Source organism: Uloborus diversus, chromosome 5 (genome assembly GCF_026930045.1).
Source record: "Uloborus diversus isolate 005 chromosome 5, Udiv.v.3.1, whole genome shotgun sequence".
Taxonomy (NCBI): domain Eukaryota; kingdom Metazoa; phylum Arthropoda; class Arachnida; order Araneae; family Uloboridae; genus Uloborus; species Uloborus diversus.
The window spans coordinates 168,274,270-168,292,572 of NC_072735.1; the positions used below are offsets into that span (position 1 = coordinate 168,274,270).

At 36.6% G+C, this 18,303-nt stretch overlaps 1 protein-coding gene across 1 annotated transcript in view; it reads right to left on the minus strand.

Moving 5' to 3' along the window:
* Positions 1–18,303, minus strand: part of LOC129222623 (muscle calcium channel subunit alpha-1-like) — a 201,477-nt gene that overhangs the window by 65,039 nt on the left and 118,135 nt on the right. The window contains exons 16-21 of the mRNA XM_054857148.1: positions 13,282–13,358; positions 10,370–10,527; positions 5,790–5,808; positions 5,622–5,658; positions 5,292–5,475; positions 21–150 (exon numbers count right to left, since the gene is read on the minus strand). Coding sequence (XP_054713123.1) covers positions 21–150; positions 5,292–5,475; positions 5,622–5,658; positions 5,790–5,808; positions 10,370–10,527; positions 13,282–13,358 — 605 coding nt within the window. The remainder of the gene's footprint in view (positions 1–20; positions 151–5,291; positions 5,476–5,621; positions 5,659–5,789; positions 5,809–10,369; positions 10,528–13,281; positions 13,359–18,303) is intronic.

Genomic DNA, 18,303 nt, shown 5'->3' on the forward strand with positions numbered 1-18,303 from the left:
AAAGTCTAACACACACTTACTCGATTGCGCGGTGTCTCTGCACTGAGAGGGTCTTCTGCGGCCAGCATAGCACTACTAATTAAGATGCATGCCAACACCATATTACCGAAGTAGTTGTGGTTGATAGTCTTATGGCACAGCACTCGAAATCTGCAAGAAATTGGGAATCTTCAGCAAAACAAGACATTTGCAGGTATTAGTGAATGTACCTGTAGAACATTTTTAATTGATCACTTCGTGTGGCTGATAAAAATATTCTCTGCTACAAGAAAGGAATATTTCTCTTTTTCTGTAGATTTTTTAATAAATCTATTCACAGCCTGTTCCGCTGACATTATTTGTTTCATTGATCCGTTTACATTGAAAAACTCGAGTCGAGAAAAAGACTACTGATACTGCGATGGAGTAACCACTGACAAAGTTTAAAGTTTGTAGCAGCAACTTATATAACTTTCAAACGCTGTAATAAAAATAAAGTTCAGGACATTCTTCAACGTTTAAATTCACAAAGTAAGCTGTTTTACTTACTCTTGAGTAGGGATAATTATTTCAGGGAGCCAGAAGTATACTAACTATCAATTACATCAAAATAGGAGCGGACGGTTAAAAGTAAAACTAGTTTTATTTATCGGTCAATATAAATATTTCTTTAAATAATCTCAATCCAAAATGTATTTCTACATGTCACTATGGAGGAAAAGATAGTTTTAAAGGAAATGAATCAACACTAGCATAAGCATGAAAAACACCGGCTGTGAAAAATACCGACAACAATAAAGTTAAAAGCTGTAGCACAAGTTTCCCCATATATAACTACTTTTAACTCATATTTATTTTCATCCACTTATTTTCGAGTCGTGATGACACCAGAATCACTGTTTATTGATGCCTTTAGAAAATGGATGACTTTGAATGTGACTTTTCAAAATTATAACTATTTTATCTGGTATCTGTACTCACTAGAGAATTAGATTATGTTACACGATTCTTCAGAACGCTTTTTAGGGGGGTTGTTTTAAGGTGTTTTTTTTTCTTTTTAGGGTGTGCTTGCTTTGGGGGGGGGGGGGGTCTTCGTGAAATTTAAGGCTGTGGGTTGCGCCCCTGATGTCAGGGGGTGGGCACCCCTGCAGTAAGGAAAACAACTCTAATGCTAACTGAAGTGGTGATTCACATGGATGAGCAAGATAAATGAACTAGAATAAATGCTAAAAAAAAAATCTATACTGCCTAACTAGAAACAAAGCTATTTTGAAATTTTTTTGCATCTTCTAATTAGTTTTGGCCTGAATACACGAACACGTGTCTCACACGCAGTTGTAGGTTAGATGGTTAACGCAGGACCCATCAAACCATAGTGGGACCCTGGGCTACAAGTTCATGCTGGCACTCTCCTCTCTCACAGTCGTATAAGAAAAACTTAAAGTTCTCTATAAAAAATCAATAATTTAAAGACAGAATTCACTCTGTTTGTACAAACTGCAATATGATTCTAATGTAATATGGGAAAATAGGGTTGTTAGGCAAATATACTGAATGTTTAATTTTAATCCCAAATAATAGAAAAATTAGATAAAAAGAAACAAAAAAAAAACATTTATTACAAATATTTTGTTTTATAATTTTATATTTGAAACCTAATCGATGCAAATTCTTTAAACTGTGAAAAGAAATGGGGGCCCTAAACCTTGAGGGCCCAGCTTGGTGGTGCGGAAATCAAGATTTGGATAAACGTGCAATCATGTCACAGGGTTGCGGATCAGAAATCTTTTTGGGAAACCAAAAGCATATCGATTTATCCTGGCAACACATTAACTTTACTTTTATGTGATAAAGAAATAAAATGTCATAGGAGGAATAAGAATGGAAAGTGAGTTAATAAATTCTATAAGAAAACAGTACCAATAAATAAACTATAAAAATAAAAACTAAATAATTCAAGTTCTCTCATGGGTGATTATTATGACCAGGATCTGACTTGGATTGATATTCTTGTTGTGGGTTAATGACCAAGATCCGACATATCCGGCAAGCCAGGTCACCAGGGAGACTGAAAAACGTATCTTGGCTACTAGTTCTTTCAAAACAAGCTTCCTTCAGAAGTCATGTTACACTGATTTTTCATATAAAGTCTGAGATGTAATTCGTCTGCTGCCTAAAACTTTCTCCTGGCTCCTAAAATTTTACAATTTTCTTCTACCTCTGACGATGACATATAAATATTAAAAAACACTCATATATCACACAAGTTACTTCATATAATACCTTACGTAATAACGGAAGCCATCGCAAGCTAACTAACCGAATCTATCACCGTTTTATCAGGAAAAACCACGAGGTTGTTCGCGCAGTACGTCACCGAAATGAAATTCAAATAGAGGGTGACATTTCGTGACCTAGTCACTTGATCTGTCCTCGAGGCAAAATGTGTCTTGTTTTACGAGCGTGTCCGCAGTTCGATGGGAACCCCGCTCAACGGACAGGTGATATGGGGGGAAAATCGATCAGGTAGCATGAGAAGGCGGCATTAGGGAAGAAGAACTTGCGTTTACTTAAGGACGCATGGAATAACTTACGGTCGAAGGATAATTTATCATTCCTTAAACACATTTTTATGAAAGTTATAAATCAAGAGTGGCTTTTGGCCCATTGCGGAGTGAAGTAGATCTGCGAACACTGGATCTCACTTGGGTGATCTCAACAATTAATTACGCCAAGTAGGGTAACCAGTAACAGACACGCATAAGACATCGCTCTCAGGTTAACTCAATTTTCTGAACCTTTTAATGTATTTAAACTTTTAAAACTATTTTTCTCTCGTACAACATCTCATCTAACGTTTGGCTGCTCTTGGATCCTCTGAATTAGTTAATTCTATTTTTATTTGCTCTATTTCGAAAAAAGGTCCGACACGCAGTAACAGACATCGGAAATTCTAATGATATGATACCCAGCAACATAGGTTTAAAAAACCTATTATTGATGAAAAATGCACGGATCTAATCTAAGTTTCACTATTACATTACTTGCTCATTCAGATGCTTATACAGGGGAAAAAAATATTTTAGGGTAACGGCACCAATAACAGACATGCTTAAGACATCGCTCTCAGGTTAACTCAATTTTCTGAGCCTTTTAATGTGTTTAGAATTTTTAAACTACTTTTCTCTCATGCTACTACATCTCATCTAACGTTTGACTGCTCTTGGATCCTCTGAATTAGTTAATTCTATTTTTATTTGCTCTATTTCGAAAAAAAAGTGTCCGACCCCCAGTAAGAGACACCGAAAATTCTGATGATACCCAGTAACAGATAGGAGGAGGAAAGGATGAGTAATGGACAAAATTCCACTTTTATCTTCAAAATGTGCAAAAGTTTTTCACTTTTCGAACAAAAGCCTTATTAAATTCAAATAAACATGAAACACCAGCTGGTCTCGCGGTAGCTGTTCATAACCTTCCACCACTACCTTGTAAATACTAACTGGCTCACAAAATTCACTTTTATAACATTAGATGGTTGCACTGTATTCATAGACCACAGCAACACACAGTTTTACCCGGCTAAAATGTTTATTTTCTAAATCCAAACATATGACTGTCTGTTACTTGGAACCTTGTCTGTTACTGATGCCGTTACCCTAAACCTGGGCGCTAGCGCAGACAGAATTTCTCAGGAGGAGAAGGACATACAGTATTTACATGCATGTGTTCTAACATACTAGAACTGGAAATATGGATTAAAATCAAGGGTCCCGGAATTGAACCCCAAAAAAGGCCAGTTAACAGGTCCATTTCGAGATATTATTCTTTCGTCCAATGTTACTTTCGGCAACTTGTCTCGCATGTGTGACATGTGGCATCGTCCTGCTGAAACCTCATGTCTGCAACTTTTATTCCTTGCAATCGAGGCCCCAGAAACAGGAGGGCCCACCTAGGAGGGATCACGGCACAGACTACGCTATTGAAATTTTTAGGGGGTTGTTTTGAGGGGTATTTTATTCTTTTTTTGGGAGGGGGGAGGCTTGTGTTTGAAGAGGGTCTTCGGGATAGTTAGGGGAGGGGGGTGTTAGTAATCATGTCTCGATACCGCTCATCGTTGACTGTAACGTTCTGACCTTCATCATTTCTGAAGACATATAGACCAATGTTTCCACTGGTCCATAAGACGCACCTTGCGATTTGACGCCCATGGATTATTTCTTCTGGGGATCTGTGAAGTCCCTTGCTTACGCTGATAAACCAGGAACAATGCAGCACTTGGAAGCCATCATTCGGGGCATTATTGCAGACATTTAGCCAGATCCACTGCGAAATGTGCGTTAAAAATGGAGCTCCAGGTTACACTATGTGCGTGGCATCCACGGTGGTTACATGCGACATCATATTCAAACATTAATGTCATAAAATTATCTTTTGAATAAAGCAAATTACATGAATATGTGTTTTATTACCATTTTAAGTTCTCTGCCTCTAAAGAAACGCGCTTTAATTTATCATTAGTGAGTTTTGTTCTAATGGACACAGAATTTTTCAAAAAATTCCTCAAACAAAAAGTGGAGAGCCCGAAATGAAATTGAGCTTCCCGTAACTTTAGAGGTAAATCGGGCAATGGTTGTGAATCTAAAAGTCAAGGTGAGATTTCGAAACATTACCAGAAAAAAAAAGGAACTACCCCAACGCATTGTTTTTGAGATAAGATTGGACTTTGAAGTGATCACGGTAGGGATAGACACAGTGACCGTCGCTTTTAAAACAGCGGCCTGATTCTTCTGAGAACAAACTTTCATGCATCTCAGTTGGTCACCACAGTGACAAAATAAAAATTCTTCAAAGAACTGCTATGTTTCGACAGGGGCGACCCGAATTTAAACTTGTGGTTGGGCAGAAATTCTCAAGTTGCCGAATATTCCAAATTTTGCTGAATAGAACACCAAATTTCGCCGAATTACGATAATTTTGCCGAATCGTCAGACAAAATTTGTCGAATAAGGAAATTTTTAAAACGTCACATTGACCTCCCATCGGACTGCCCCTGTGTTTCAAATAGTGAGAACATAGGGCCTTGAACAAAGTAATAAAAGATAATGTTAGAAGCTCATTTAAAATTATATATATATATATATATATATATATATATATATATATATATATATATATAATCATATAGTTTTTATAGGCGCTCGCATAACTTCAAAATTGCGGATACGATTGCACCGGGTCTAGGAAATACAATCACAGGTGGATTGCGATTTGCAAAACTCAATCAAATGACCATATTTATTGAGTCTTACTTGTTCGTTGGTGAGAATACGAAAAATGAGCTATAGTTGGGGATGGGTTCTTTTTTGTTGGGGATATCCATCTCGGACATGCGACGTGGCCTAGCACCTGTTGAGCCAACGACGGATTCTACTTCCTCTTCTCCCTCCTCTACTTCTTCTTCTTCCTCATCTTCCTCCTTCTCAACTTCCTCTTCTTTATTGTTTGGAACAAGAGAAATAACAAAGGCAAATGAACAAATATGCTGATTTATTCACTAATTATACAAGTAAACTAACGTGCTCAATGCTTGAGAAAGTATAATTCAAAATTGAAAAATCAAATCAGAATTTTTTCTTTACCTTTCTCATCTCCGTCAATCCTAATCTCAACTTGATTCTAGAAATTTCAAGAGAAAAAAAAAGAATTCCTTCAACTAATTATTGAAACAACGAAAAAAAAGTCAAATTAATAATGAAAATAATAATAATAATAATAAAATAACAATAGCAGAGTAAATGCCATCTTACCAATTTATCAGAGGCGAATCTGAAAACAAAAGAAAACTATTAAATTTCAGTTTGAAAACATATTCAAGTAACACTATTTATTAAGCAATGGAATCGGGGCTTACATTAAAAAAAAAATCCCACGAGCCCTTAGTCTTCAAAGTTTAGATTCATGCATAAATCACCTGAATTCAATCTAATCCGTAACAAAATGCACATGAAGATGAATAGGGGCACTTCATAAAAATGATGTCGCACTTTTCCCCCCACCATTTGTGACACCCTCTCCCCTTCGTCCCAAAGTGTCAGACTTCACCCCTACACCATCTGTCACAAGTCACGATATTTTTCATAAACATACTGGTATAAAATATTTATGATGTCACACTTCTTGTCACCCTTTCCCTCTACCTAGTCACAAAGTGCCACAATTCCACGAACCTTCCCTCCTCCCTCAAAGCGCGACGTCCTTTGAGGACAGCCCCATAGCAATACATGAGCTCAGCTCCCGTGAGCACCATGAAAATTAAGCTTCGATTGGAAGAGTTAAAGGAGTTAGTGCATTCAAAATTTGTTTCAATAAATTACTAGCTGCGTTGTCCGGTTTGCCCGGTCTACCTTGAAAATAAAAATTGTGTCAAATGACGTATATTTAACAATCAGGCTTAAATATAAGAAAAAAAATACCATCATGCAAAATTTCCCTTCCAAACAATGACGACAGATATTAAAATACTTTTGAGAAATTAAATTTAGAAAAATGGATTTAAAAAGCGTAACCATGGAAACACAAAATAAAGTAAGTTTAAGAAATTAAAAAGAAACAATGGATTCAAAAAGCGTTATCTTTGTGTTAAAAAGAAAACTGTGGGATAATTCCTTCACTTTTATTTATGTATTAATTGAAGAAAGTAGTGCCTAAATTTCAGTTAAGCCTAAAAAAAATTCGAGCTAAAAACGCAAATAACTCCCGTCGTAATTAAGCATTGAAACAAATTGCGTAGAAAGCGAAACATTCTACCCTTTCCAATGATATGTAATATTAATGCGTGCAAATAATGTTTCACCCCCATATTCAGGAATTTATTTGAAAATTGGGCCTAAATAGGAATAAAAAAAAATACTCATCGAATTTTTTTCGAACTGGTCCTTCAAACCTTTCCGGTACTAAAAGAAAGATACTGCGAGAATTTCAGCGAAATCTGCCGAGTAGTTCTTGAGTTTTGCGCGAGTTCAAACACACAGACGCTTTTTGGAGACTTCATTTTATACTATGTAGAAATAGAGATTCACGTTACGACTCTTCTGCGCATGCACACTACGTGCTTCTTGCTTTTATCGCTTTAAGGTGTTTCATGGTTTCAAGGTGTGAAAAATAACCAAAATTTCGCTCGCCGTCACCATTCAGCGTAATATCATAATGAGCTTCTTTGAACGACTGTGATTGGTTTATTTTAATTCACACGGCCTCACCTGGCCGATTGCTAACACATAGGCTGTCTGGTATTCACTTAATAAAAATTACGTTAACGTAACTATTCCAGAGGACGATGGTTTGTTGATTGTACTATGACGTATGAGTGTCATTCGAAAGCCGACACTCTCCGCAAAAATCCACAGCAACAAATCACTAGCGCCAGCCAAACACAGTTTGTCTCACAACACAATGTGTCTCACAGCCAGGGTCGCAGAGAGCCAAGGCCGGCCCCAAGTCAGTTCTGTCGCCGAGCCCCCCGCTCCGAAAGAAAAAAGAAAAGAAAGGAAGAAAAAGAAAGGGGAAAAAGAAAAAAATCAAAACTGCTTACTAGAAAATAATTAACTCTATAAAAGTGCCACCGCATAAATACCATTTAAGCAAACTTTACTTTATACGTTTCCGCTTATTTGGAGTTAGTTCTCTCCCCCCCCCCTTTTCTTTCTTCCTTTTTCTTTCTTTCTTCTTATTTTCTTTTTTTGCGTCGTGTCGCCGGGCTTCCCCCAAGGTCTGGGCCCCTAGTGTCCGACTAGGCTATCATGGCCTCTCGTCGGGCCTGCTCACTGTAACATACTATGCAAGCAACCGAGACGGTAACAGCGCAATTTTCCACACAACAACATACGAACAAACTATTAACGACAGCGACAACGCAGTCTTACAGCAAAAAACTTCTAGCAACAGCGGCGGTAACAACTCAATTTGTCTCTGGTCTCACACAAACTACTAGGAACAGCAGTGGTAACAACGCAGTTTGGCTCCATCGCTCCTGATACAATATCAGCATACGCAACGTATTTCGTGGTCGTCGCGGCAGTTGAGCAAACAAAATTAAAACCCTTAAATGCTCCGAACTCTCTCTCTCTCAAAAAAAGGGGAGGGGGCGAACAATGAACGAGTTAATACAGAGTCTGTATTATAAGTAATGAGACTCATTTTTTCCTGATGCAACTATTGTGCGGCTCTGAGAAGTTGAGCTCCGACTCTGACAATATTTACCTCTGTTTCAGAAAATAAGGAGGGGTAATTGGCGCTAAGTTGAGTTGTGAAACTTTCTTAATAGTTTTTAAAAATATTCCAATTAAAATCCGAGCCAATAACACATCAAGCTCCTCTAAAACAGGTAAACATAGTCAAAGTCACAGCTCAACTAACCAGAGCTGCACGATATACCTCCCAAGGGCACACAAATCAGTAGAGGTTACTGGTGGGACTCACTCCGATCCGCAGTAGCCTGGGAGTCTTTGTTCGGGCAGCATAGTCGTTATAATGTACCTCTGTAAATAACGTCGGTTCCAGCTCCAAAATGTAAAGAACATTCGAGCAGCGATACGCGATTACGGTTACTTGGTAAATCGACCTCAAAGACTTTAGAGATGTGTAAGCAAGTGTTCGGAGATCAATGCCTGTCAAAGGCGCATGTGTTTCGGTGGCGCAAGTGTTTCAAAGATGGCCGGGAGAGCGTCGAGGATGAATCAATCTCAAACAGGGTATCCGTCAACCAGCAGATCGGACGCAAATGTGGAACGTGTGCGTGTTGTGCTGAATGCGGACCGCCAGTTATGTGTGAGAATGATTACAGATAAAGTTGCACTTGATAATATGACAGTTCACAGCACCATCGTTGAAAACTTGAGAAATGCTGGAAGCACCCCGTTTCATCCTCCAAGACTTCCTGGTCAATAATGATATCGCTTTCCCAGCGAACCTACAGCCACTAGTTAGCCCCAGCAGACTTCTTTCCATTCTTGAAGATAAAAACCTCACTAAAAGGACATCACCATGAAACTCTGGATGTCGTGAAAGCGCTAGTACAAAACTTTTAAATGATATTCTGGAAGCAGACTATAAAAGAGTCTTCAAAGCTTAGAAGACTCGCTGTGATAAATGTGTGCTAGGCAAAAGGTCTTATTTTGAAGAATTTTAGGTGTTAGTATTAAAGACTGCAATAAATTCTTAGAACACAGCTCAGTCTCATTACTTTTTATGCAGACCCTGTATAACGCATATTTTCTAATTAGGTAAAGCATAAATGGATTTTATACAACGCTTAAATAAGTGTATACTGTAGGGAAAAAAAAACATTTATTTTCAATACATGCTACCGCAAGCTTACTTATCCTCCCCCTCTGTCGCCCACACACGAAAAGATGCTGTAAAAAATCACCGAAAGTATTGTCACCTATTTTTAAGACATGGAATAGCTGCCAACATTGAATGATGAAAATCAGGGAGGATTTACTTAATGTGTGTTTGTGTTGGGGACACTTTGCATGAATAAATTTAGCGACAAAAGTTTGCGTGTACAAGGGATTTTAAAATGGGAATTTCTTCAATTGAGTTTGTTTAAAACCCGAAGTTCGGAAATCGAAGTAACTATTTTTACTTTTTGAAGTTTAAAAATAACCTGTTGCCTCAAGGTTTGGAGATAAAATACTTTTAAAAAAGTATTCGTTTCTTTTCTGTTATAAGTATTCATAAACAGTCATGTAGCAGGGAAAAATTTAGAAAGTTCAAAGAAAAATCGGTAACGTTTTGTCGGGAAATAAAATGCTGTAAAAAGAAGGAAAATAAAATAAACATGTATAAAAATTACACTTGTCTGAAAAGGTTTCATTTTTGCGATCGTTTCACCGAAGAGATTTCTATTCAAAAATCTAATCATTGAAAAATCTCTTTTTTTTTTTGGAGAAATTTCGCTGAACTCGGGAGATAATTCCCTTCAGTGGGGAGTTCGGGTGAAGGCATCGAAACTCAGAAGTTTTTCGAGCGAATCGGGAAAGTTAGCAGCTGTGACATCGACAATCGCCAGGGCCGTAACCAGAAAATAATTTCGGGGAGGGTTTAAAAACTTTCATGCGGAGCTTTGAGCTATTTGTGCTAATGTTCAAGTCGTGGGGTTATCTATTATGAAAGCATTTTATGCAATTACTATACATATAAAAGCATCTGAGGTTTGTAACAATATTTTTTGGAAATTTTTCAATTTTAACGAACATTTAAATGTCAAACCGAACTTTTAGGGGGGGGGGGAGGGTTTGAACCCTAAGATCCCTAACCCTCCTTGTATACGGCCCTGACAATCGCATAAGGATAAGTACTGGAAAATACAAATTTGAGAACTTACCCAACGTGATTCATTTGCACGCCGTCCAGCTTGACCATTTCGCTCTTCCTGCGGTTACGGTTGCACATTTCATCATCCATTTCTTCGCGACTTCCGCGCTCTCCACCTGCTTCCTCTACGGGGACGGCCCCTTCTTCCCCTTCCTCCTCTTCGCCCTCCTACAAAACAAAAAGAAAATCACTAATTTAATTCTTTCAGTTGATGAGAAAACTACTTTGTACATTCTAAATTGTTATTTGTGGTGTTCTGGACAGTTGCTTGCCTTGTTAGATGCGGGGTGTTCCGTTTCAACCTGCAAGACCTCTATTTTCGTAACCGTTAGTCCTAGATGCATACTCCCAGTTGCAAAAATGTTCAAAATCAGATGCGGAGTTCAGATATTGAAAGTTTGAAGCAAAAATAAAAGTCAAAAAATACAAAATTTAACTTTTTATACTGGCCCCTGGTCCCCAAACTTATATTTAGAGAAATATTCTCCATTAAAAACTATTACTGACATAAAAAACTTGACATTTGTGCGACCAAAATTCAAGAAGATATTCCAGTTTCAAGTTTTAAGGGACCATATAGAAGATGAAATTGGAACTTATCGCCTTTTCAGAAGCATGACAGGTTGTCAAAGTAAAAAAAAAAAAAAAAAACTAAGTATTTATATTTTTCATTGCTATTCAAAAATAAATTCAAGTGTTATGCCGTACATTTATACGATACGCAAAAACACACTTCAAAATCTCGAACAATTTGAGAAACCGAACTCTATGCACACATATAATTTTAAACATTTGTTAACCGCTATATTTTTTCCCCCAAAAAGTTATTGACGGCGAGTGTAAAGTGGTGTAAGTCACAAAACGCTGCAGTTCATATCTCGGTGATCATTGGCCGTAATAATTTCAAAACTTTTGTGTTGGAATTATTTTTCAATGGAGAATATTTTCCTAAATATAATTTAGGGGACTTAAGGCCCTTATAAAAAGTTAAATTTTGTATTTTTAACTCACTTTTATTTTCACTTCAAACTTTCGATATCTTAACTCTAAATCTGATTTTGAACATTTTTGCAATTGGAAGTATGCATCTAGGACCAACGGTCGCGAAAATAAAGGTCTTGCAGGTTAAAACGGAGCACCCTGTATGTATTAGCTGCGTTGTCCGGTATTGCACGGTCTACCTCAGAAATTAAAAGTTGTGTTAAATGACGTTAGTTTAACAATCAGATGCAAATGAAAGGGGGGGGGGGGGGGGGGGACGTACCGTTAAATTTACCTTCAACGCGCAGAATAGATAAATTTTTGATTTAAAATTTAAATTAAGACTTCTTTGGATTTTTGTTTTTTAATTTTAAAAATTCAGTCATTGTTGTTCATAAACGTAACATTCCGTTTCACGAATTTTCTGATGAAAACACTCCTACGTGAATTTCTGATGATCAAAGGACCTCTGCGCTAAATTTGGTAAAGATTCGACGTAAAATGGATTTGTATAAGGGAAAAATCTCTTATGAGAGGATTTCGTCCCCCATAGAGACAATCTCTCCCCTCCCCCATCCCTATGCGAATTCCTGAGCATAAAAGGACCTCTGCATGAAATTTGGCAAAGATCCAACACAAATTGTGGATTTGTATTAGGACAACCCCCCCATGAGAGGATTTCGCCTCCCCCATAGAGACAATTCCCCCCCCCCCCATCCATCCCTACGTGAATTCCTGAGCATGAAAGGACCTCTGCACCAAATTTGGCAAAGATTGGACGCGAACTGCGGCTTTGTATAAACAAAACCTACTACGCGAATTCTTGATCATCAAAGAACCTCTTGCAAATGTCGCTAAGATCCGACGTAAACTGTGGATTTGTGTTAGGAACGCACACACACATACACCTGCAGCCATTTGCATACAAACAGGCAGGTTAACAGGTTAAAACGGAATGTATTCCGTTTTAACCTGCAAGACCTTTATTTATTTTCGCAACCGTTAGTTCTAGATATATGCTTCCAGTTGCAAAAATGTTCAAAATCAGATGCAGAGTTAGGATATTGAAAGTATAAAGTAAAAATAAAAATGCGACAAAAAATACAAAATTTAACTTTTATATGGCCCCCAGGTCCCTTAACTTATATTTAGGGAAATAATCTCCAATGAAAAGTAATTCCAACCCAGAAAGTTTGAAATTAGTACGACCAATATTCACAGAGATATGAAACGCAGCTTTTTGTGACTTACACCACTTTTCTCTCGCCGTCAATAACATCTTTTGGGGGAAAATATAGCGGTAAACAAGTGTTTAAAATTTTATATGCGCATAGAGTGTGGTTTTTCCAATTGTTCGAGGTTTTGCAGTGTGTTTTTGCGTATCACGGCGCAACATTTGCATTTATATTTGAATTGCAATGAAAAATATAAATACCTTGTTTTTCTTACTTTGACGACCTGTCATTCTTCTGAAAGGGCGATAAGTTCCAATCTCATCTTCTGTATGGTCCCTTAAAACTTTGAAATGGAATGTCTCCTTGAGTTTTGGTTGCACGAATGTCAAGTGTTTTGTGTCAATAATAGTTTTCAAAGGAGATTAATTCTCTCAATATTAGTCAGGGAACCTAGGGCCCGTATAAAAAGTTCCATTTTGTATTTTTTGACTCATTTTCTTTTTTCTTTAAACTTTCAATATCTTAACTCTCTATCTGATTTTGAAGATTTTTGCAATTGGAAGTATACATCTAGGACAACGGACGAAAATAAAGGTCTTGCAGGTTAAAAAGGAATACCCAGTATAAAAATGGATGCATGTTAGTGTGTGCGTGCGTGTGCCCAGCAAAAAAAAAAGTAATTTATTTCGCTACTGCTTTACTGCCTTCACCCGTGATTTCTTTTATGCTTAGCCAAACGATTTTAAAAGTACTGAAAATTCATTACCTTCTCTACTCCCGTCAGGCTGTCCGCATCAGCTAAGTTGTCCACAGCGATAGCCAAGAAGACGTTTAGCAGGATATCTTAGGGAGGTTAAAGATATATACAACATCTCTGAATAAGGGTAAAGTCACTAGTCGTGAAGGAAAGTATCTGTCTTTTACTAGTTTTGCAGTTCTTAATAAAAGATTCCAGGAGAAAGAGGTTGTTATACAGTAAACTTCCGATTATTCACGGAATGGGGTCGTTTCCGAAATTTTAAAAGTATTTTTTTCTGAAAGAGCATGCTTAAAAACATAGGATCTGACCATTTTTTAAATTATTTCTATGTTTAATATTTAAAAAAAAACTTTATTCGGTGCGTTTTCATGGTTTACGCTTTTGCCAATGACATCACAAATGATGAAATGCCATTCAGTGTTGCCATTCAAATAGCATAATATTTAATTGGCATCTTTACTCACGTGTACTGACAGCGATATGGTTCTTAGCAAGCGTAGAGCGCAATATTTGATTCGCTTGTTGATTATCATAATATGGAAATGCGGGTAGAAAGATGCGCCTAAGTGCATCATTTTTGACGTCATAAAGAACACGTCTTGTTTGAAGAATCGGACATTTTTAAAAAAATAATTAAAAAATAACTGTTGAGGAAATTAAAGTATTTTCTGGGCCCATGTTATTATTTTTTTCTTATTCTATCAATGTCAGTGACTAAAAGACTTTTGACTGAAGGAAACGACCCCATCGAGTGGCACTAGTGCCGCGAATAATAAAAATTGCGGATAAACCGCAGAAACGGCTTAGGGAATAATAAAGGGGAAAATTGTTTATTCCTCAAAAAGTTGGCTGCATAAATGCATAATATTTTCTACAAACCGTGAAAATATATACCGCACAGTAAAATTACTTTGTATTTTTACCCAACAGAACTTAACATCAATAAGTAACAAGTGTATGTGCGATGAAGAAAACGCAATAATAAATAAATAAATATGCAAATAAAATAAAATAAAAACTGGGAATTTTTCGTCAAATAAGAAAAAAAAAAAAAAAAAAAAAAAACAGCCATCAGTGTTTCATTTTTGATACAAAAATGCATGTTCCTGATTGTTAAATGACTCGCAATGACTCGGATAATCCGCTCGCGCATAATCGGAAGTTTACTATTTTTCTTAGAAATATGTTAGTTAAATTTTTGAAATTTTTAATAAGCTTGGAAAACTAGTGACCTTACCTAAAATATTGACAAAACTAATAGATGAAGTACACCATCAATCAGAAATAATTAACTTTGTAACGAAAAATGTTGTTACGAAAGATGTTAAAGCAAGAGACACCTCAAAAGTAAAAGTTTAATATAACTCATGAAGCTTACAATCATAAAAATTTTTTTTTCCCCAAAATTCATTCTTTATTAACCTCCCTTTTTTCATATAATAGATATGTTTCAAGGGCGCCTGTATGCAAAATTTTAAAGGGGGGGGAATATTTTTTCCATGGTTTAATAGGATATTTCCCCATAGAAACCGATTTCAGTACAGATTAAAGTCATTAAAATTTGATATTTTTAATAACTTATTAATTAATTGCTGGAGAAATGTTTTTACATTTTTGCAAAGAGAAAAGTACTAAAAGCAAGGAAGTTCTAATTTCAAAGGGGGACTTGAGCCCCCACCTCCCCCCTTGCCCCCCCCCCCCTCCCCCCCCATTTTGGCGTCCTTGATATGTTTCGCTGTTTAAATCTAGATTTTAAACAAGCATTAATTTACCCACACATTAATTTCCATGAAATTAGATGCAATTTGTCTGAAAGATAAAATATATAATATTAAATTCTAAGTTTTGCTATGAGAGTGACTTAATTCACATTAAGAATGCTATCCTGGAAGGTAGTAGCAAAGAATACTAAGTGCGCGTTTCAAAAACTTTATTTAAAAGGTTGCGTAAATTTTACTCTATTTTTCAGCTATAAAACAAATCGCAATTTTTCAGACATAAAATTATATGGATAAATCAACGGGGGATAGACAAATGAGCTGAAATAGAGGACCCAAATGAATACTGACCAACCTTCTACCGTATTAAAACCCGATAATATACACATACAGGTAAATGCTAAATTTCCATCCAGATAGACTGCTGAAATAGAGATATATTAGCATATAGCCAAGCTGTTTAGAAATTACAAAAGATCCTTTTATGGAACAAAACTGAGTAATTCGCGATCAGTATAGATTGTTCTATTATTATTAACTTCATCACCACACTCAAAGCTAAACAGCGTCAAATTCCATATTGTCAGAATAATGGTATTTCTCATCAGAGTTATGTCTCACCTAAGGAATAGCCGAAAATTTTTTCAGAGGCTATATTTTCGTGTGTTCGGTACAGTAAAGTATTGTTCTTTTTAAAGTGAAACTTCAGGAAAAAGAATAAGAAACCCTTGAAAAAGTAAGAGAATAGATATTAATTAAAATACACAAATAAGTATTGCACAAAAAATAAATACAAAAAATACAAAAAAAAAAAAGTTAAAAAAAAAAATACATGCAGATTTGCTCTCTTAGTTTTTTACTTCTGTACAGTGACAATTTCTGTACAGTGTGTGTCTTTTTCTTGTGTTAGTATTTTTCGAGAAATACTCATGGCCTGCAAAACATTGTTAGTTGTACTCCTGGTTTCAAAGATGCTTAAAGGTTTTCAGCACATCAACAGTCATTAACAATGTTGAGAATGGTTCAGTTTTAAATAATTCACAGTTGTTATCGTCGTCGCATTTAGTTTAAATTCGAGCAAAATGTCCTCTGAAATATTTCAGAAGTTCCATTGGCGTCAACAAATATTAATTTCCAAGTGCTTCGTACTCCACAGACATTTTAGGGTCCAAAAAATAAGCCCCACGTTATACTGACGCATGCGCACCCTGCAGCTCGCTCCGCTTGACAGCAACGGTGGGTGGGGGGTGCCTTTACAGCTCAACGCAGGTCAGTTGCCTCCCAGCTTTCGGAGTGGTACCATCGGCTTTAACAGTAACCCCTATACGGTAGTGCGTGACACGATGATATGGAAAGTTCGTCAGAGCAACGCAAAGCGATCAAATTCTGCTTCCGGTTTCCTCCCCAAACGTTCGCAATGCTTTATGGGCGATTGAGACTGAGTGTCTGTCCTATTCGCAAGTTAAAAAGTGGCAGGAGGCCTTTCGTAAAGCGGGGAAGTGGTGACTGACGATCCCCAGCCTGGGCACCCGCCGTCGGACAGTAGTGACGTGAATGTGCAACGAGTGTGCTAATTATCGAATACGGACTGGCGTTTGAGTCTACTAAGCAACAAAATTCCTGAACTTATCGGAGATATCGGTGCAACGCATTGTTACGAAGGAGTTGCACAAGCACATGCGGAAAGTCTGGTCGAAACGTGTGCCGAGAGTTCGGAATAAAGAGGTTCAGAGTCAACGTTTCCGTTGTGCCCCAGCCTTCCTACAGTCCGGGCTTGTCACCTTCTGACTTCTTGTTTCCACTATTAAAATCAGAGCTGAAAATAGAACTTTTGGACTCCCTCTAGGACATCCAAGCACATGTTAAGGCAGCTCTTGCTGATATCAAAGGACAGGATTTCAGAGATGCCTTTAAATCCTGGAAAAGTCGTTTACAGAAATGCAATATTGCAGGAGGTGCCTATTTTTACAACTATTAATCAGTTGTACCGATCATCTCAATAAATCAGTCTTTTTAAACGAAGGTTTATTACTTTTGGATCCTACCATGTATTAAAAAGTAAAGGCCGTCACCACTTGTTCTAATTGTTCATGATTTGTCGCCTATCTTTCGGTTGACTAAGATATTCTTATGAGAAAGAATATACTGAGCTGGAAGTCAATAGAAATTTTATGAATTACAAAGTATTGTTCTCGTTAAGCGGGGTTTACTCAGTAAGCAAGTTATGATTCCATAAACTTAACATTGTAACAACCAAGTATTTTTGAATTCCGCGTTAAATCCGGATTTTCGCCAAATCAGGGCTCGTCACATGCAAGTATACAATTATTTAAAAGCAAAATTCTTATTTCCAAATTGAAATTGTTTACTTTGAGCTGATTTATTTTACTCAATGCAAATTCTAAACAAAATCCATGAGCTGCATAATAACGTGAGGTGGTTTAATTCCTTGTAACTGAACAACCCTGTTCTGATTTCAACCGAAAGGAAATGCTTCAGTTTTCCTTTCATGTGAAGCACTAGAAACTTCGGTTTAAGACACAGATGTAGTAGGGGAAGCTAGGGAGACTTGACCTATTTTTTTATTTTCCAGTAATTTTCATTTTGTTGAACAGTTAGAACGAAATTTAAAAAAAAAATACATAAATGGTTTGCTATGTTGCACATAATTATGGAAAAAATATATAGCATTATTCTAAGCATAAATGATACAAAACAGCTATTTTCCTCAAGTCTACATTTGGGTCAAGTGTCCCTAGAGATAGGGAGACTTGACCCATACTTAGGCAGACATGACCCACCTCATGAATGTAGGAAGACGCATAGGTATTGAATTCAAAAACGCAGGTTTGAAGTTTGATCGAGTTTTTTGTTTTAATAAGTGATACTTGAAGTGGATATACGAACTGTTCACTCTTTAGGCGAGGTGTTACATATATTATATATTTTTAAATTAATCTTACTCCATATCATCAGGAAAACCGAAGTCGAATTCAAAATTTTATCAGATCAGTCCTAAGCAATGTTTCAGTTTTTTTACTAAGGAACAACTCGTTGGGCTTAAGGGTTATTAGTATTTTTGTTATTTGTCAAATAAAAACAATTTTTCAGACCAAAATATTATATATTATATTTGTTCATTTAAAAAAATCAGGTCTTCATTTTCATAATATGTATTGTGTAATTGTGTACAAGTATACAATTATTTAAAAGCAAAATTCTTATTTCCAAATTGAAATTGTTTACTTTGAGCTGATTTATTTTACTCAATGCAAATTCTAAACGAAATCCATGAGCTGCATAATAACGT